This window comes from Trichomycterus rosablanca, chromosome 6 (genome assembly GCF_030014385.1).
Source record: "Trichomycterus rosablanca isolate fTriRos1 chromosome 6, fTriRos1.hap1, whole genome shotgun sequence".
Taxonomy (NCBI): domain Eukaryota; kingdom Metazoa; phylum Chordata; class Actinopteri; order Siluriformes; family Trichomycteridae; genus Trichomycterus; species Trichomycterus rosablanca.
In genome coordinates, this window is record NC_085993.1 from 50,286,398 (window position 1) to 50,307,490 (window position 21,093).

Below are 21,093 nucleotides of genomic sequence, written 5' to 3' on the forward strand. Positions count from 1 at the left end.
GATCTTCTGATTACAGGTCCAGTACCCTAACCGCTAGGCTACACCCGCCCCATGAACTATTGTATATAAAATACATCAAACAGACTCACTCATGTGCATTTAAAATATTTATTTAGTAAAATATTCAAGGTAAACAAAAGGCTACATAAAATTATTCAAGAATGTTTAAAACATTTCAATAACCTTAAACAAACGTGACTAAAAAAAGAAACCCATGATAAATAATGATACATTTTTTGCATGGTTTCCGTTTGGATTAAATAGTAAAACTCTTAATTCGTACCGCGGTGTGGAGAAAATGCTCGGACACTGATTAAAAAGTGCAAACGTAATATTAAATAGTAGATTTTGACACGTCTCGTCCCGTCCGGACGACTGTAACAGGTTCTGGAATGACACGCGGACGTCATACACACGTCTTCCTTTTTGGCAAAAAAAAAAACACTGATTTTGAGGAGAGACTAAAATATTTACAAGCAAATAAATAAACTGCAGTTCTGCACGTCGTTCCTCTTCACATGTCGAGCTTGCGAAGACTCATTCTGCTGAAGGAATCTCTGAGGGGAGAAAACATACCAAGGGTTAATAATGTTATAATGATTTATTAATCGCAGCAGTACGTACTCATGTTTACATTCAGGCATTATTCTTAATAACAACAACAAATACATGTAACATCTGGTGAGGGTCAGATCATATTAGATCGAGCTGATAAGAAAACCACTTCTTTCTCATTGTCCACTTTTCCTCCCAATGTAGTCACATCCAATTTCCCGACTTAAGTTTAATTGTTGTAAAATAGTCACCCCATACTGACCGAGAACGGCCGCAGACTATCGTGCGCCCCATTTGATCACCACTTCTCCTACCAAGCTCGGCCTTAGCCTTATGCCAAGTTCACACTACACGACTGAATCTCTTGCACTCGGGAGTCTTTCAGTCGGTGTATAGTTCACACTACACGACTGATCGGCGATAGGGGGTCACACACTACACCATCCATCACCAACTGGAATCGCAGGCGAGCTTCTCTGGTCTCCCTTTTTTTTTTTTTTTACAAAAACACACGTGAGAAGTGACGAGAAGTTTAATGACACCACGTCCAAAAAAAATGAACGTCAACAAGTAGCGAGAGATCAGAGGGTTCGTGCGCTGATGTGCAGCGTAATATCAAGGAGGAAAAATAAATGAATCTGAGTGGATTTGGCAACACGAACAGTATACGGCTTGTCCTGTAGTAAGTTTTGCAATGCAGCGTGGGTATTATGTTTTGTAGAGGACGATCAAATCAGAAATACTGTATCCTGATATAAACTATATTAATTAAGCCCCTGTCCTCTCCTGCATTTCCCCTCACGCCGTATCCTGCGTTCTCATTGGCTGTTCGACATGTCACTCATTCCCAGTTGCCCGTCTGAGATCAGATATCTGACGTGCTAGAAAACTCGATCCGGTCGCCGGTCGGGTCGAGTTGTTGGATAGTTCACACTTAGCGACTGAGAGCCGAGTTTTGATCGCCGAGCGAACGCCGAGTCGCTCCCGACCCGGAAAATCAATCGCCGACCGGTCGCCGAGCGAAAATCAGGGCAAAAATCGTGTAGTGTGAACCAGGCATTAGCCGGCGGGCAGAACCGAGATTCGATACGATGTATTAGAGATCCCGGCTCTGGTTCCAGCGTGTGTTTTTACCGCTGCGCCACCTGAGCGGCCCTAAAATTAGTTTGTTTAATTATTATTATTATTATTATTTTCCTCAAGTTCTCGGCCTAACCCGACGACAACATGGAAATGGTCGGTGTGGATTTTCTACCTTGTCAAGCGGTCCGTTTGCTGCTTGTCAGATTGGCAAAAAAACAAAAGCAGTTATCAAACACATTATAACATTAAATGCTTCAAAATCAGCTCTGTTAAATACAAACATGCACAGGTATAAACAAATAAACAAAACAACTGCTCAAATATGTTCGGGCAAAAATACAGGGCACTGAACAGCACTGACACAAAATGTCTGGTTTAAAAAAAAATATATATAATAAATTATTCAAATGGGCTTAAATCTTCTTAGTTTAGATCCTGGCACCCTGTAGAGATTAGACACCAGTGTTGCATTCCACAGTATAACTACATGTACATTTATATTTTCGTCATTTAGCAGACGCTTTTATCCAAAGCGACTTACAGTACAGTAGTGTGACGGTATAAAGTCTGAGCAATTGAGGCTCAAGGGCCCAACAGTGGTGGGAATTGAACCAGCAACCTTCAATTACTAGTCCAGTACCCTAACCACTAGGCTACAACTGCACACACAACTAGTTACTACTAGAACGTGTGGATTAAGAGTCTTCACGTCTTATTAAGTACAGCTATTTGGTATGTACATTTATTGCTTATTTTAAAAGCTACACCATGCATCTGTCATGCAGTTGAATTTTGTAGGTATACAATTACTGACTGTAGCACATAGCACATCTGTACCCAATATTTATCAATCAAAAGGGGACCTTATAGGAGCGTCACCGCGCAGATGTTTGGGTGGTGGAGCGTTCTCATTACAGCATTGACCACCCTACCATGGTAATGACATGGTAGCGTGTGTTGTTCTGGTATGAGTTGTATCAGGTGCAGCAGTGTTGGTGGGATTTTTATTTTAATTCTGTGGAATGGACACCCTGTGTTGATACCCCCAGTAGTGTGTTGATGGACACTTTCTGACCCCAGGATGCTGTTGGCTTTATATTTTTGGTCGCAGTTAAGCTGTTTAAAAATCCCAACAACACTGCTGCACCTGCTACACTCATATAAGCACAACATACACACAATGCTGAGAAAGCTCCACCACTTAAATAACATCTGGTCAGATTGGAATGGGGGGGTGACGGTCTACACTTACATTTTCGGCATTTAGCAGACTGTGACGGTATACAGTCTGTGCAACTGAGGGCCTTGCTCAAGGGCCCAACAGCAGCAACTTGGCAGTGGTGGGTCTTGAACCAGCAACCTTCTGATTACTAGTCCAGTACCTTAACCACTAGGCTACAGAGCAACAGTGAAGCTTATAAAATAAGCTGGCAGTGGTGGGGTTTAAACCAGCAACCTTCTGCTTAGTAGTCCAGTACCCTAACCACTAGGCTACAACTGCCCATCTTTGCATTGCGTGATACACCGACCAGGCATAACATTATGACCACCTTTCTAACATTGTGTTGCTAAAACAGCCCTGCAGCTGTGATGCTCTGTGTGTTCTGACACCTTTCTATCAGAACCAGAATGACCAGCATGTCCCCGGTTTACCACTGTTCCTTCCTTGGACCACTTTTGATAGATTCTGACCACTGCAGACCGGGACACACCCCACAAGAGCTGCAGTTTTGGAGATCGCCCATTTTTCCTGCTTCTAACATCAACTCTGAGGATAAAATGTTCACTTGCTGCCTGATATATCCCCCCCACTAACAGGTGCCGTGATGAAGAGATGATCAGTGTTATTCACTTCACCTGTCAGTGCTCATAATGTTATGCCTGGTCGGTGTATTTCACTCTTTTATCAGTCGTACCTGTGAGAGTTGACCTGGAGTACCGGTTTGTAGAGCTGTGGGATCTTCCTGTTAATCAGGGGTTGAAGAGCCTCCTTCAGTCGGTGGTAGTTCCTCTCCAGCTCCCGCTGATACTCCTTTTGATCTGGACCTATTAAACTCTTATTCTTGCGCAGGGCGTCTTCACACCTGACGATTCACAGAGCGAAACGAGTGACGAAAACGATAAAGGATGAAACCTCCGGAGGACGGATCATTCTGAAACCATGTGTTACCTCTTGGTGAAGTCTTTGAAGCAGAGTCGGAGTTTGTTGTGGTGTCTGTAGAGTTTAGGATCACTTGGTATTTCAGACAGGAAGACCTGGGCGACCTCAAGTGGACCCTGGGAACCAAACACACACGGTTATATTCAGTCTGCGCTACATCAAGCATCGTCAACCGGTAACCAGTACTGCAACTTTAACATCCAGAGCGACCAGTATAAAGGTTTGTGATCAAGGTCTCTGTCTCTAGTGGTTAAAGGGTGAACTGCAGCACCTGGGTCCAATATTTATCAATCAAAAGTGAGCCTTATAGGAGCGTCAGTGTCCAGATGTTTGGGTGGTGGGCGGTTCTCTGTAAGGCACATGGTAGTGTGTGTTGTTCTGAACTATCAGGTGCAGCAGTGTTGGTGGGATTCTGTGAAGTGGATACCCTGTGTTGCTGTTGGCTTTATATTTCTCCTCTTGCCAGTGACGTTAAGCTGTTTAAAAGTCCCAACAACACTGCTGCACCTGCTGCACCACAATGCTGAGAAAGCTCCACCACTCAAATAACATCTGGTCAGAGCGACGTTTTGTTTGGACATCGATGGTCAAATGTGATTCTTTGGGACCGTGATAGCCAAGTGGGTAGAGCTTTGGGTCATAAATCGAAAGGTTGTGGGTTTGAATCCCGGCTCTGCCATGCAGCCACTGTTGGACCACAGAGCAAAGCTCTTAATTCTCTCGGCTCCAGGACTTCCAAACGAGCTGGGACAGTCGGAATATAACAAATAAAGGCATTCTATTCTATTGTATTCTATTGTATTCCATTCCATTCTATTTCATTCTATTGTATTCTATTCCATTTCATTCTATTCAATTCTATTGTATTGTATTCCATTTCATTCTGTTCCATTCTATTGTATTCCATTCCATTCTATTGTATTACATTCTTTCATTATTCCATTCTGTTCCATTCTATTGAATTCTATTCCATTGCATTATATTCCATTCTACTGTATTCCATTTTATTCTATTCCATTCTAATGTTTTCTAATCTATTGTATTTTATTCAATTCTATTGTTTTCTATTCCATTCCATTACACTCTATTCTATTTAATTCCATTCTATTGTATTCCATTCCATTCTATTCTATTTCGTTCCATTCTATTGTATTCTATTCCATTCTATTGTATTCTATTCCATTCTATTGTATTCTTTTCCATTCCATTGTATTTTATTTCATTCTATTCTATTCCATTCCATTCCATTCCATTCCATTATATTGTATTCCATTCCGTTCCATTCTATTGTATTCCATTCCATTTAATTCCATTCTATTCCATTCCATTCTATTCTGTTCCATTATATTGTATTCTATTCCATTCTATTGTATTCTTTTCCATTCCATTGTATTTTATTTCATTCCATTCTATTCCGTTCCATTCTATTCCGTTCCATTCTATTGTATTCCATTCCATTTAATTCCATTCTATTCCATTCCATTCCATTCTATTCTGTTCCATTATATTATATTATATTCCATTCTATTGTATTATATTCCATTCCATTGTATTCTATTCTATTCCATTCTATTCCATTATACTGTATTCCATTCTATTGTATTCTATTCCATTCCATTGTATTCTATTCATTCTATTATATTCCATTCTATTCCATTATACTGTATTCCATTCTATTGTATTCTATTCCATTCCATTGTATTCTATTAATTCTATTATATTCCATTCTATTCCATTATACTGTATTCCATTCAATTGTATTCCATTCTATTCTATTCTATTCCATTCTATTCTATTTGTTGTTATACATGCCGACTGCACATTAACACAAGTCTAACCTTCTTGGTTTATTCATGATCAGTTATTAAAATAATTGTGATTATCAGTGATGGACTGGCGTCCTGTCTGGGGTGAGTTAATTCACTGAATGGGGGACACTGGACCTACTGCAACCCTGACCAGGATAAAGTGGTGATAAAACATGAACATTAATAAATGAGTTCCATATTCTAAACATCCATTTTCAGTTAGCCAACAAAATATACTTAAAATGTGGCAATCTGGTCCTACTGTGGTTTACAAGGTGTAACGTAAAGGGGGCGTTCATGTACAAGTTTAAAATTTGTTTTAACAGTCACTCGACCCCTTTTTCTTGGCATTTCTTGGACAAACCTGGTTGACCGTGGTGCCCACAGATCCTTGAAGCACCATTTGTAACATTTTGGCATCAGCTGGGTCCTGGTGGGTGGCGAAGGCCAGTTCCTGTGTCTTCTTCTGCATGTCCTCGATAGCCACCTCGATGGGCATGGAGATAATCTAAACAGAACAGCATCAGATTAATGTATTATTTTATTCTGAATATTCGGTATTAATCTGGTTGTTCCGGGTCGTACCTCCTCTTTGTGGATGATGTTGATGCGGGTTTTGATGTAGGGGAAGGCGTGGCTGGTGGTGAGAATAGTTTTGCGCTTGTACTGCTCGTGCAGGTCTCCGTGGGCGCGACCGTCCAGAGTGAACGGCGTGCAGTAGACGAAGCGCCGCAGGTTGTAGTTCTTGTCGAAATACGTGATGCGGTCCTTCATCTCGTACGTGTCGAAGTACGGTTCCACGTAGGTGATCTGAATGAAGGCCTGTCACACACAGGTCAGTGAATTTACATTTAGGTGTTATAGGGACGGACGCGGGTGTAGAAACATAAAAACATTTGATCCTTTAATCAATAAGGCAAGTTTAATTTGCAGAGGTGGGAATGTGTCCAGTGTTCTTATACACTTTTATATAAAAAATGACGTTATTTACCTTTCTTGTGAATAAATGGAGCCAAACATGATTCAGACTTGTACATAATTCGTTTTTATCAACCATTTTTATCCACGTCAGGGTCGCAGTGGGTAACACTGGGCGTAGGGCAGTTTTAACCTCCTGTGTGGACGCCCGGCTACCTGATAAGTTCGCGTTATAGACCGCTTTGCCAGCCGAGCGCCCAAATGTACATTATTTTCACCTTTAATTGACTTAATCTCAGATTTCCCTTTTACATTATATGCTTATGAAACTGTACATTATATTTTTCTGTCCCTCCCTCCCTCCCTCCCTCTTTCAGCTGCTCCTGTATTTAGGGGTCGCCACAGCGGATCATTCTGATCTGTATACCTGAATGGGCACAGTTTTTACCCACAATGCCCCGGCTGCCGAGAATAAACTGAACTCCCATGAATCAATGTGCTGGAATGAACTACGACGTGTAAAGTTAGTGCAACGTTAGCCTTTTTTTATTTTACAAAAAATATTGTAGTGTTTCTTTAAAGCGTCAACGTGACAGAGCCTTTTTTGTTATAAAAAAAAATGCAAAATGTGAAAAGCCCCCTTAAAAATGTAAGTTTAGGTCTAAATATCGTCGCTGTCCGATGAAAAACACTCAACCTTCTCTGAAAAAAGTAACACGTTTTCAGACCACAAACAAACCACAGACGGCAACATTTACATACAATTCAGCACAGAAATAAAAGTCTTACTTTATCAGCTCGTAAGTCCGTCAGTATCATATGTAAAATGGACTTACTTGTACGAATATAAATCATGTTTACAACCATGCAATTAAATAACCTGAATAAACTGTATAGATCAGATATTACACATTTCTCAAATAGTATCGGAGGGGAAGGAGGAGGAGATATGCGGTTATGATGGGCAGGTCTAGCAGCCAATGAAGATACTCGTTAAAGAGATTTTTCATCATTTCATTGGTCATTTTGATATTCGCTGCTATGGACAGACAGAGATTTATACCCACAATCAACACATGTAAAAAAGTGAAAACCGCTACAAGTGGAGATACGTGTTTTTCATCAGACAGCGACGATATAATTTATGATATTTAAATGGATCGCTCGGGCAACACGGCAGTAAATTACGACAGTCCACTACTACTGGGATCCAGGGTTCAAATACCCGGCGGTGCTATCAATCCATCAGGCGTCTGCACACAGACATGATTAGGATGGTCGAGGCCCCATGCACGATGGATTGGTGTCCTGTTTGGGGTGTGCTAGTGCATAGTGCACCCAGTGACCTAGGGAAACTGGGCCCACAGCGACCCTGACCAAGGTAAAGCAGTGGTAAAGAAAAACATGAAATGATATTTAAATACAAAATGTTTAATAATGTCGATTCCTAATGTAGATAAAAATGTTGATCATTTAAAAACAAAAGTGGATAGACGCTTAGTCGGGCATCATCATGTGCTGTGAATTCTCGTGTTAAAGAATAAAACGTAATTAAAAGCCTGTAAAAACAAAACATTTACCTTATTTGGATCCAGTTTACATTTGTCCACTGGATTAGAGTCCTTAATGACCTCGACTTGGTCCTCCCCAAATCGCTCCCCATAGAAACCCTAAAACAACAAGCAGCACGTGAAGCAGGTCACGCTTAATACAAACACACACACACACACACACAGAGGAAAGCGGAGTGTGTACCTCAAGCCGATGTGAGATTTCAGCCAGTTTGGTGATGGCTGGCTCTTTGTATACAAACTCCTGCTCATCCAAATCACCGAATTTGGAACCGTAAATGCCGACTCTAAAGTACGTCCCAAACATTCGCTTTCCAACCTGCAACAAACACGATCATTCAAATTAGAAGTAAATCAGCTTGAAACAAAAATCCCCCCCCTTATTATATTATCCCTGGTACAGGGTGGCATCTGAACTGTAGAAACCGCAGAGTGCCATGAGGTGAACCTCAGAGAGGAAGAAAATAATCAGTGTTGACTTGGCATCGGCTTATCTAACACAAACACCGACGGTAAATCAATAAATGTACACGTTTACTCAGGGTCTGCAAATTCAGAACAAGCACAGACACAGAAATTTAAAATACACTATACGACCAAAAGTATTTGGACACCTGACCATGAGACTGTTGGACATCCTGCTTCAAAACCAAAGAAAGACGAGACGAGTGACTTCTGTGTGATCTTTACAGCTATAATAATAACAGACGCTCTTCTGAGAAAGCTTTACACAAGGTTTGGAAGTATGTCTGTAGGAATTTGTGCCCATTCTGTCAAAATATGACTATTGTGGTCAAGAAAGCTTCCTATTCCTTCCAGAGCTGTTCAGTGGGGATTTATAGAGCTTTGCTTTGTGCACAGGGTCACAGTGAAGCTGGAAGCTCGTAATTATAATTTCCTTAATATAAGTGATTTATTGCACCAGTTAGTAATGATTGTGGCTGAAACACATACATTCCTTATAGAGGGGTGTCCCAATACTTTTGTTCATATAGTGTTTACAGTATGCATAATGCAGGATGTTTGCATAGATGTTACAGGTATAAAAACGTAGTGAAAGAAAGGAAACATGCCGTCAGGTTAATATTAGTTAGCGGTTTGTTTGAGTGTCTGTCAGTAACTCCAGCATTGAACGAATCCCATTTATAACGTGGTTAAACCTTACAATGAGCTTGCTGGACAGCCCATCCTAAAACCACGAGCACTGATATGGTGGCACCTTCACCCTCTATTTATAGGCAATGACGGCCCTTACTTATTTGGGAAGGCTTTCCACAAGAACGTGCCTGTGGGGATTTATGCCTACTCAGTCAAAAGAACACTTGTGAGCTCAGGCACCTACGTTAAACAAGAAGGCCTTGCTAGCCTCGCAATAAACGTTCCAAGACGCCCGACTGGCCGATAGCACCACGGTGGGTCCAGCCACCTCCTAATTTAGTCTTTGCACTTCCTTCTGTACTATGCGTTTCCCTTGTTACACAACAGTGACCTACAGGGTGAGGGCTAACAGGTAAACATTAGCTCTGTTTAATGTTGTTGCACAGGATTCTACCACTTTCACCCAGACAGCAAGGTCAGTTACGTACACCTAGAGAATTGGGTGATTACTGATTGATAAATTGACCATTTCTTTATAGAAGGGGCATTCAAATCCATGTTGGACATGTAGTAGAAAGGTTGCAAGATGTTGTAAGCAGATAAGGAACAACGGTTATCACAGAACGGCCGACACCCAAGCTTTAGAGGAAGTGATGAAACTGTAAAGACTAGAGCGGTACAAAGGGAGGCCCACAGTTCTGTTCCTTGTTCTTCAGCTAATACACTGCTGTAAGAAACCACGATCATGCCAATCAATTCTCCATTCAATTGATCATCTGAGCTTATTTTTCCACGACAGACACATGCAAGTTAAACATCATTAGTAAGTAGATAAAGAAATGTACAGAATAAAAGATTAAAGGTACAGAGTAATAAGGGTTCAGTATTAATGATTCATCTCAGGATCTTCACACTCCAGCAGTTTAGCGAGTCCTGGACGTCAGCACGGCTGTGTGAGGGACAGTAAGAGGAGTAACGCGCTGGAGAGGACAGATACAGGGGGACAAGGCTGTGGAAGAGCATGCAAGTGTGCCGTCAAGATTAGAAATAAGGACTGAAGGGTGGGGGGGACGTACATTGTGTCAGTCACATTTCCAGCGTCTACAGGCTGAGCCAAATCAGGCCACTCGATACCTTTATGTTCAAATTACTTTCATTCCCTCGTTTCTCCCTATTTTGGTTTCCAATTCTGGATTGCAACGCGCCTGCTGCTCACACTGCAGACTGAGGAGAGTCTCAGACTAGCGGTGCAGCCACTCGTCGGTCAATTCTCTTCTCAACGGAGAGTCACGCTATGCCCCATGTCGTCCTCCACCGCACATTCCTCGCCTACACAGCAGAGGTAGCATTTGCAGCAGTGCCAACTGTGCCTGTTAGACGCCTGGTCAGGTCGATAGCACTGCTTGGCAAGAACAATGGACTGTTGCGCCACACAAGCACTGACTTTTTCGGTATGTGCCATATTTAGGTGTATTATTGATATGGCATACGTCTAACTAGGGGTTGTGAAGTCCCTTAATTCCCTACCAGTCCTGTCCCGACTCTCCTAGTAGGAATTCCCTACAATTTCTTCAGTTTTTATTATTATTTATTACTTATTAGGATTTTAACGTCATGTTTTACACTCTGGTTACATTCATGACAGGAACGGCAAGTACTGGTTACACAAAATTCATCAGACACAGTGATGGGTAATTTTGTATCTCCAGTTCACCTCACTTGCACTCTTTGGACTGTAAGAGGAAACCGGAGCTCCCGGGGAGAACATGCAAACCCCACACAGAAAGGACCCGGACCGCCCCACCTGGGAATCGAACCCAGGACCTTCTTGCTGTGAGGCGACAGTGCTACCCACTGAGCCACCGTTCTTTAGTTTTTGAAGCTTTAGTTGACAGTATTAGGCTGCATTATTGCCAATCCATGGCACCAAAGCACACGCCCAAATAAACCTGAAGTCACCAAGTTTGGTTACAGCCCAATATTTGTTTCAAAATACCAGCTGCTCCCATATTTAAGGGTTATCATAGTGGATCATTGTGGTCCACATACCTGATCTGACACAGTTTTGTCCACCAGATGCCCTTCCTGACGTGTACCCGCTATTTTTTATAGAACGCCTTTATTTGTCATATATACAGATAGAGTGGGCTAGTGTGTTAAACCTCTGTGCCACCCAAGTGCCCTAAAATATTTCCTCAATCATTTCTCCCAGTTATCCAGGTTAAAAACGTGGAATCCGAAATGGCTCAGCCCCCCCGTCTGATTCATCGTCAGTCTCTTATTATCATAGCAACAGAATTAAAGCCCAAAATCTAGGAACTTACCACAAGACACAATAATTAAAGTGGGAAGAGGAAGGGTCAGCAACCAGGGGGATCAAAAAAAAAAGAGGAGAGAACAGAACATATTTTAATCAGGGAACCAGGAACCTCTTTCCGAAAGACGAACAAAAACACACACAGACAGAACACAAACTGCAATACCACTTAACACCACAAGTCTACTTTAAACAAATATAGAGAACACAAAACAGGACGCATGCAGGATGGAAGATGAGGGCAAAAAAAAAGAAAAAAGAAGGGCAAGCAAGGAAATGAGTTCAATAAGGTCCAGGGTGCAAGCGGTTATATAGGGGACAGTGTCATGCCAAACCGTCGAGGAGTCCTGATCATGCAAGAACCGTGAAAGACGTGGTATTAATAGCATTTACCACAAGAACAAATCAACTCAGGGATCGATTTAGTTTAAATGCTTTAAACTAAAACCATTAAGGATCTGAAGACCTGCGCATTAATTACACTTTATGGTCAAAAGAAAATGAATTTTGTGTAATTAAAGCTGCAGTACGTAACTTGGACACAAAGAAAAACAAGTAGCTGCATTGCAGGTCGATTTATCTGCAAATAGCTGATTGGATACCACTAGGCATGAATCAGTACCACACTTATACTTTAAATGATGAAGAACCTGAAAGTGTTTACATTTATTAAGTTCGACTTTGTAGTTTACTTTCATTTGAGTCTTTGTGCATGAGCTACTCGATTATAATCATAAGCTCATGAGACATTAGGAATAACATTATAGTTTTTTCAGCTCTATGAAGGTAATTCGTGCAAGCGGTGTCTGCTTAAGGCACTGTTTACACCCTTTAACTGTTAGATACTCGATAACTACACGTTATTTGTTTAATTTAATAATATTAACACACCTATTGTAGTTGTATTCATTTAGTTTCTTAATTGTGGTTTTATTTGCTGTGGTTTCTAAATGCTTTGGATGATTTAGCGTAGTCAATTTGTCTTCCGCTGCTGGAAGATCCCCGATTGCAGTCGACCCGCATGCAGCCCTTAGCGGAACCCGTTTTCACCCATGCACTCTGCACAGGTGCCTCTCTATCTGCTAATCAGGGTCCTTACACAGCGTTTGAAGACCCCACCCACGTAGTCCGGTCGTCCCGCCCTAGCAGAGACGTGTCTGCTGCAGGCACTGCCGATTATGCCCGCTAGATGGCGCCCAGCCGACCGGTGGCAACGCCGAGTTTCGAACCGAGGAGTTCAGAATCTCGGCGCTGGTGTGCTAGCGGAATATCCCGCTGCGCCACCTGGGCGCCCATTTAGATCATTTTTGAATTTTAAAGACACGAGTATTGAAAACGGCATCGTGGACCGTGAAATGAGCCGTGTCCCGTGTAATATGCAACCAGCTGATGAGGCGTCCTAGCGATCCTACGGCAATTCGGTTAGCAGTCGCTTAGTCAAAATGTCCAAGATGTTGAATCGTGAAGCAGCTAAAATCACGACTCAGGTAACTGAGTCTGGAAAACTAACAACCAATCTGTGGAGGTGTTTCAGACAGAACATGAACCCTCGCACCTTCGCTGGATGTTCTAGGTTTACATTCGACTATTAAGGAAGCTGTGCTGTGTATCGTAGCTTCTATTTATTCTATCATTTAATTTATGAGTGTAATTTAATGACTGCAGCTCTTTTCTGTAAGGCTCTGTTTATAAACCTTTATATAAACAGACTGATGGCACGAGCTTGAATGTTTACTGACACGTTCAGTGTCATGACCAGTTAAATAAGTGGCTATTTTTACCCCACAAGGTCTTCACAGTTCCAAAAGTTACGTACTGCAGCTTTAAAGAGGACTGCACTATCATTGCCCAAACATTCAGGCTTAAATCGAACCCTGCGCTTTAGGACGGCTGTAGTGGGGTCGCACGGTGAACGGTGTGATGGTGGTGCATTCAACAACAACGACGACGACAACGTGTCATTAGTGTAACACACTGGCTCCCATGCATGGCCTGCAAACGGGCAACGTTAACACGGCTTCTGTTCAGGAGAGAGAAGTAGTGTGAGAGAAGAGGAACGAGGGCGGGGCGGCGCTGCCCGCACGCCATCGGCAGCGGCCCCGCACGGAGATGAAGAGATGAAGGGATGATGGATAAAAAAAACATTCAGAAAATGTTAATGGATCGAGTTCACAGCATAGAGCCGGGATCAACGGCCACGACTTGCACACGTGGGCCAAGCGTAAAGCATGAGGTTCACCACCTACCTCCCAGCCAGTGCTCTGTGTGACAGAAAGAATATAGAACAAATCAACATACACACAGGTCAGTGTCACCCCCCCCCCCCGAAGAAGCTCAGTCTGGCTTCCACACCATAGTGGCAATCCCCCGTGTAATTAGGACATTTCTTCTACATGTAGCACTATTATTGGCTCTTAAAAAGCAATCTTATAATATAAAAGCAAGTTATATACTGTATACTTGGAACGGCACCTTCCTGCACTTTTAATTCCATTCCATTTGTTTATATAATTTCAATCCATTTGTTTACTTACACTCAATCCATCCCCATCATTAATAAGTGATCTGTAATATATGTAAAACTCAGGTTACCTCCAATCTTGGTTATGTTTGTGCTGTTTTCGAATTTAAATTGTTGAATTCCTATAGTGTGCATTTGATATATAATGCTACTGGGACTCTAATTTCCTTCTGGATCAATAAAGTATCTATCTATCTATCTATCTATCTATCTATCTATCTATCTAATCATTTGAAAACAAGCAGGACACCTTCTACTAGTATAATCACTGTGGGGTCGATGGTAAGGCTGTGAGGGATTTTGGTTTTAATGTGGGTAAGAACAAACTCTCAGGGCGCATTCACATGAGAAGCGTTTTGTGAATCTGAGCTGAATCTGCGTTAGTGTGGAATAAGCGTCAGATCCAGGGTTACAGCTCCACGTGTATCTGTGTTTATCTGGATTTTCCTCCCTGTTTCACTTTTAAACTTGTGTTACAGCTCCAGCTTCTGAGAAATGGTGAGAATCAGAATCAGCTTCTCCCAGAGTCTAAAACGCTTCTGGTTGAAAATAAAGCTTAACGTGGTTTAATGTAGTAAAAGAAGGAGACAGGAGCACTAAACTTCTCTTCATTATTACTGCTCATAAGTTCCTCCACTAATCACATTCCTCACTCGCTGTTTTACTACAATAAGTCACGTTAAGTTTTGTTCACTTTTATCGCCTTATATCAAACAGTTCGTCTCATTGGAGGAGCTTTGAAAAGGTAAAGCCGGCTTCTCATGTGGATACGCCCTTACTAGGACAGAAAAGATATTTATTTCCATTTCCATTTGGAATGTATGAGACCATCTTGCAAATGTAACCCTTATATACTGATCAGAACGTGTAATTAGTGCACGAATGGCATCATTGCACCCCTGGCCAAATGACAACCTCAAGTAGGCACAAACCTACTATAAATAACCTTCACGATGAGGCACAGGCACTTTATATAGTTGTATATACTTTATATATTATGGCAATGACATAACATTATGACCACTGACAGGTGAAGTGAATAACACTGATTATCTCTTCATCACGGCACCTGTTAGTGGGGGGGATGTATTACGCAGCGAGTGAACATTTGATCCTCAGAGTTCATGTTAGAAGCAGGAAAAATGGGCGAGCGTGAGGATCTGAGGGAGTCTGACGAGGACCAGATTGTGATGGATAGACGACTGGGTCAGAGCATCTCCAAAACTGCAGCTCTTGTGGGGTGTGTCCCGGTCTGCAGTGGTCAGAATCTATCAAAAGTGGTCCAAGTAAGGAACGGTGGTAAACCCGGCGACAGGGTCATGGGCGACCAAGGCTCATCGATGCACGTGGGGAGCGAAGGCAAAAGGGGGATCAACACAATATTAGGAAGGTAGTCATAATGTTATGCCTCATCTGTGTATATTTAAGGTTGTGGCCAGAGGACTTGCATTTGCAGGACATGCAAAACTTGCATTCTTCCAAGTGTTTATCAAGAATCTTTGATGCATATTACTGTAAATGTTGCTCTGCAAAGTGGGCGTGGTCAGGCTCAGACTGTATCTGGTGGGGACTGGTTCACTATTATGGTTAAATAATAAAGACATTTTGCCAATATTTGGCATCTTGATTGTAATTAACTAGTGATTTGAAACCATATTTTGCTTTTACAAGAAAAAAAATTTACTTGGGCTGAAAAAACAGGTCCTTCTTGGTTATCTTTAACCTTCGCAGTCAAGCCTGCGGTCCCCATGACCATAAAATAAACGATCTCACAAACGACTGCGTGCCATGTTGCTGTATTATTAGTAAATCATTTGCAGTCCTGTAGACTAATATTGTAATAAACTCCAGAGCTTACACAGCGACAGATCGTGTTTATGCCATTTTGGATCAAACGTGTATCAATATTAGGCAACACCCCTGTAGAGGTCGACGCAGCAGATCTGCGGGTAAAAATTTAACAAATTTGAACTTTGGGTGAATTTTTACCCGGATCCTGTGTCGATTTTTCTGAACACGTGTTGAGTGGGGCTGAGGTCAGGGCCCTGAGCTTTGTTTCATGTCCTTTGTGCACAGGGGCACGCTTAAATAGGACAGGAAAGGGCCTTCCCTATACTGTTGCTGCAAAGCTGGAAGCGTATCATTTGTATTCATATGGGGTCGGTCTGATAACCTAGTGATCTCTTTACATGGACACGTTTTACATCATCCTACACTCCTGAGAAGAGGGCGTGTCTAAATTCTCAGATCCCTTAAATTGCTCCTACTGAGGCGCCTTAATTCTGAGTGATGATCTGACTGAATGACGAGGGAGCGTCCGACGCCTCCTCAGCGCTGAAGGTAATCCCAGCATAACATTAAAACCACCTCCTTGTTTCTACACTCACTGTCCATTATATCAGCTCCACTTACCACATAGAAGCACTTTGTAGTTCTACAATTACTGACTGTAGTCCATCTGTTTCTCTACATGCTTTGTTACCCCCTTTCACGCTGTTCTTCAATGGTCAGGACCCCCACAGGACCACCACAGAGCAGGTATTATTTAGGTGGTGGATGATTCTCAGGACTGCAGTGACACTGACATGGTGGTGGTGTGTTAGTGTGTGTCGTGCTGGAATGAGTGGATCAGACACAGCAGCGCTGCTGGAGGTTTTAAACCCCTCACTGTCACTGCTGGACTGAGAATAGTCCACCAACCAAAAACATCCAGACAACAGCGCCCCGTGACCACTGATGAAGGTCTAGAAGATGAGCGACTCAAACAGCAGCAATAGATGAGAGATCGTCTCTGACTTTACATCTACAAGGTGGACCGACTAGGTAGGAGTGTCTAATAGAGTGGACACGGTATTCTGATCCACTCATACCAGCACAACACACACTAACACACCAGCACCATGTCAGTGTCACTGCAGTGCTGAGAATCATCCACCACCTAAATAATACCTGCTCTGTGGTGGTCCTGACCATTGAAGAACAGCATGAAAGGGGGTAACAAAGCATGCAGAGAAACAGATGGACTACAGTCAGTAATTGTAGAACTACAAAGTGCTTCTATATGGTAAGTGGAGCTGATAAAATGGACAGTGAGTGTAGAAACAAGGAGGTGGTTTTAATGTTATGGCTGATCGGTGTATATGATATATTATAAATAAATAGTGTGGGAACATACTCTAAGCCTAATTATTTGAGCACGTGTCCGTGTTGACAGACCGCGTCTCTGTGAAAGCAAAGTCCCCGCTCTCTTTATCTCTACGGCGCGTCCACTGACCCGACAGAACGTACCGCTGGCGCACGGCGAGCGCTTACCTGGTGCACAATTTTGCCAAAAGCCTCCTGCAGTTTACCATGAATGGTGGCTAGCTTCTTAGCATCCCGGTTAGCCTCATGAATGGGGATGAGCACTTTGTAGACCTCGTTCACGGCCTCGTACATGCCGGCCTGTACACAGGGGACAAACGGAGTGAGAATAAATGCACGTAACGTACACCGAGTGTACAGCGCTATTATGAAATGAGTTTTTAACCGCTTAGCACCACTTTTTTTTTTTATCAAAGTCTGTTTATTTAGTTTTTTTAATACAATTTTACAAAAATAGAAACAAAGAAAGAAAAAAAGGAACCAAATCTTTAAACATAGCCAGTATATAATAAAACAGAACAAAAAAATCCATCACATCAAAGTTGTTATGGTAATTACACCGTCGTGCCGTTAGCCCTAGGGTGGCCAGCCGTCCGGCTTTAGGTCGGACAGTCCGGTTTTTCAGCTGCCAGTCCTCCGCCCATGCCACGCTATAGGACGGACACTTAAAAATCCTCCTCTTGGAATGAACTGGTTACATTTTCGATCAATATTATCTGTCATTGGCTCAGGTACATGTCAAAACAAATGCTCGCCCAACACCGGCCAATCGCAGAAGGTCCGCCCTCTAAATGCCAGTCTGTGATTGGGTGGTTGAATTTCGCCCGCTCGCTCTGTTCTGCATACACCTCTACCTGAGTCAAACAGTAAACTTTTGGAGGTAGCGAGGAACAGACTTATATCACAAGTAGACACAACATGGTGAGTAAAACAGTAATTTGTTATAGAATTATTGCTTAAATTGGTCAAAAACTCTGTTATATGGGTTCTGGTTTGCAGTATCATGTCCTGGTATGACGTCCTCCTTTTGGGGGTGTAATGTCCTTCTTTTTGTGACTATGAATGTGGACACCCTAGTTAGCCCCCATCTCCCCAATATATGCCAGAAGGGGCTGCCAGATAATGTAAAATTTATCGGTGGACCCCCGGATGGTGTATCTAATCTTCTCTAGTTTAAGATGACTAGTGATTTCTGTAAACCACTGCCAATATGTAGGTGGAGCATTTAAAGCAGGGGTCACCACGTGAGTCGCCCGCAGGGCATGTTCTAAAATAGCACTATAGTGACTATAGAGCTCCGTCTAAATATTATATTTGTGTTGCTGTTCTTTTTGAATCAATGACACTTGCACTGATGTAGATTTGACAACACTGAACATAACATTTAAAAACAAAAATGTTTGATGTTTATATGAGCTCTAATCTTGTCTGGGTGCGGAGTTTTATATCGTGCGCATAACGCTGAGAGAAGTGAGCTATGCACGTGCAGCTGCGATTCGGAGCGAGATGCGGGTTTTACTCCGAAAAATAATAATAAAAAACATTCAAGAAAAGCAAAAGAAAACTTAATATTTTCACAATGATTGGCAGGAATGTGGAGAGACGCTTCAGTACGTGTCACAAAAACTTCCATGTACATCGCAGCTTTTTTTTTTTTAATCGTGCATAACTGATCATTTGTACAAACATGGACCGAGTTCATTATTTGTTCTAAAATGTTGCAAAGGTAGTTATACGTACAAACAGGACATGATTTGAAGATGTGACTGTTCATAATTTATACAAAACTGTCAGGAACAATATTTACAAAAATATCAGCGATGTGATGATCGCTCTGACTTTCAAATATTGAAACAGATTTAGATTAATAGAGATAATTGAAATGGCACATGTTGAAATATTCCCACCATGGTAAATCATTGTTAATAATTTTTCTGAGGAATCATTAACGTTAACATATGATTAGACTCTTCATATATAAAATATTTATAATAATAATAGTATAATTGAAGGTGAATCTTGCAACTTTATGTTATTCGGAAAGTTTGTATCAAACAAGTAGCCCTTCGTATTTTTCAGTACCCTTGAAGTAGCTCTCGGACTCGAAAAGGTTCCAGGACCCCTGGTTTAAACATTCTATTTAAACAATATCGATCTTCGGAGCCGCTCAGGTGGCGCAGCGGTAAAAAGAGACGCGCTGCAACCAGGGCTGGATTCTGAGAAGCGTGGTATCGAATCCAGCTCTGCTTTACCGGTTCGAAGCCGAGTGGCTATATGAGCAACGATTGGCCGGTCGCTCGTGCGGGGGGTGGGACGAAGAACCGGATGTGGGTCTCTCTCTGTCAGAATGCGATCGCGTTCTCTGCCGGCTGATTGGAGGCGCTTACACAGAGATGGGAGAGGGTGCCCTTAGGGTGTGTCTCTCCGCATGCAACGCTAGGTGGCGCCAAAACTCGTCGATGTGTGGGTGGCAAAGATGCATCTGGCTGCCGCTCGTGTTTCGGAGGGGATACGGGTTAGCTTCGATCACCTCCGTCGGGGCAGGGTTCGGCATAGACGGAGAGGAAGCACGATGCTAATTGAACAATTGGATGCGCTAAAAGGGGAGAAAAAGGGGTAAAAAAAAACAAAAAAACAATATCAATCTTCTAGCCAGGAGAGAGCTGAAAGCCATAACGCTCATTTCTTTCTTGCTGGCGGTGCCACTCTCCGGTGCCACAGCAAACAGGGCAATAAACAAGGATGGGTCAATTACTCTCCCAAATATTTTAGAGAAAGTCTGCATCGGGGCCTGTCTGCATCAGTCACATGTAGGATCTACGGCCGATGCACGATCTTAAATCGAATGACTGCATGTCAATTCCCCGTATTGTTTTGTGCCACACTTCTTCTGATATAGTTTGGTTGAAATCTGATTCCCATTTGCCTTTAAGAAGATCTAGTGGAGTCGAGTGACACTCGTCGAGCAGGCCGTAAACTGTACTTAACGTAGCACCACATCTGCAGATGATTTTCTATCTATATTTTAGAATATTTATGCAAACAGTGACGCAAAACCTAAAACAATGTAGAACCATTAAAGAACAAATAAGGTGACAATGTTTTTTTTTGGCTCGCGTCCTGACCTAGGGTTTGAAAAACCCGGTGATAAAGAGGTGAAGAAGAAAGTGCAGGCAGGGTGGAGTGGGTGGCATAGAGTGGCAGGAATGATTTGAGATAGAAGGGTAACTGCCTGAAGGAGTTTAGGAGGTGAGATTGAGATGGTTTGAGCATGTGCAGAAGAGGGATGAGAGTTATATTAGAACAAGGGTGCTGAGGAGAAGGGGAAAGTTTACGGATGCAGTGGGGGGGGTCATGCAGGAGGACGGGGACGAACGTTCCGATGTGGCGACCCCTAGCGCGAGCACCCGAGAGAAGAACATACCATAGAGAACGAGGCGGCGGCTTGCTCCAGAAGCCCCACCAGCCCGGCCTCGGTGAAGTACTTCCCCGAGCAGATGCCCTCCTCGTCGGGAGACACGACGTCGTCCGACACCGCCGACTCCTCCAGCACGTTGGATGAGACGTTCTGAGACGTCGAGGAGATGCAAATCAACATTCAGTAGAAGATAAACAGCAAGGTGCAGTTCAGTTTTCAGGTCTGATCGATTACCTGGAAGGTGACACACCCCACAGGGAGGTACTTGCGGTCCTCCAGCATGCTGAGATACTCGGCCACCAGGGCGGCGCTGTGGACCAGACACTGAGCCGCCTCAGCGTGGTTGTTTCTCTCCGAATGCTTTCCGGCCATGTTCTGTAGCCAGGTCAGCCTCAGGTCAGGAGACGTCTGATAGCCCTTAGCAATCCTGCAGTCAACAAACGGCAGGTCTGTTTGTTTATTTATATGATTAACGCCATGTTAATACATTTATGAGAGG

The 21,093-nt window shown here is 42.7% G+C and overlaps 1 protein-coding gene across 12 annotated transcripts in view; it reads right to left on the bottom strand.

The window, feature by feature from the left end:
- Positions 1 to 94: 94 nt before the first annotated feature.
- dock7 (dedicator of cytokinesis 7) overlaps positions 95 to 21,093 on the bottom strand; it is an 87,803-nt gene continuing 66,804 nt past the window's right edge. For 7 of the 12 annotated variants that reach the window (XM_062998027.1, XM_062998026.1, XM_062998024.1 and 4 more), the window contains 11 exons: positions 20,829 to 21,021; positions 20,601 to 20,744; positions 17,345 to 17,476; positions 13,758 to 13,772; positions 8,281 to 8,406; positions 8,106 to 8,195; positions 6,193 to 6,429; positions 5,972 to 6,115; positions 3,809 to 3,915; positions 3,555 to 3,722; positions 95 to 557 (listed from right to left, as the gene is read on the bottom strand). In XM_062998027.1, coding sequence (XP_062854097.1) covers positions 515 to 557; positions 3,555 to 3,722; positions 3,809 to 3,915; positions 5,972 to 6,115; positions 6,193 to 6,429; positions 8,106 to 8,195; positions 8,281 to 8,406; positions 13,758 to 13,772; positions 17,345 to 17,476; positions 20,601 to 20,744; positions 20,829 to 21,021 — 1,399 coding nt within the window. In that variant the 3' untranslated portion in view covers positions 95 to 514. Of the gene's footprint in view, positions 558 to 1,810; positions 1,831 to 3,554; positions 3,723 to 3,808; positions 3,916 to 5,971; positions 6,116 to 6,192; positions 6,430 to 8,105; positions 8,196 to 8,280; positions 8,416 to 13,757; positions 13,773 to 17,344; positions 17,477 to 20,600; positions 20,745 to 20,828; positions 21,022 to 21,093 lie in introns of all 12 variants that reach the window. The other 5 variants (XM_062998028.1, XM_062998023.1, XM_062998020.1 and 2 more) reach the window with 2 other exon arrangements.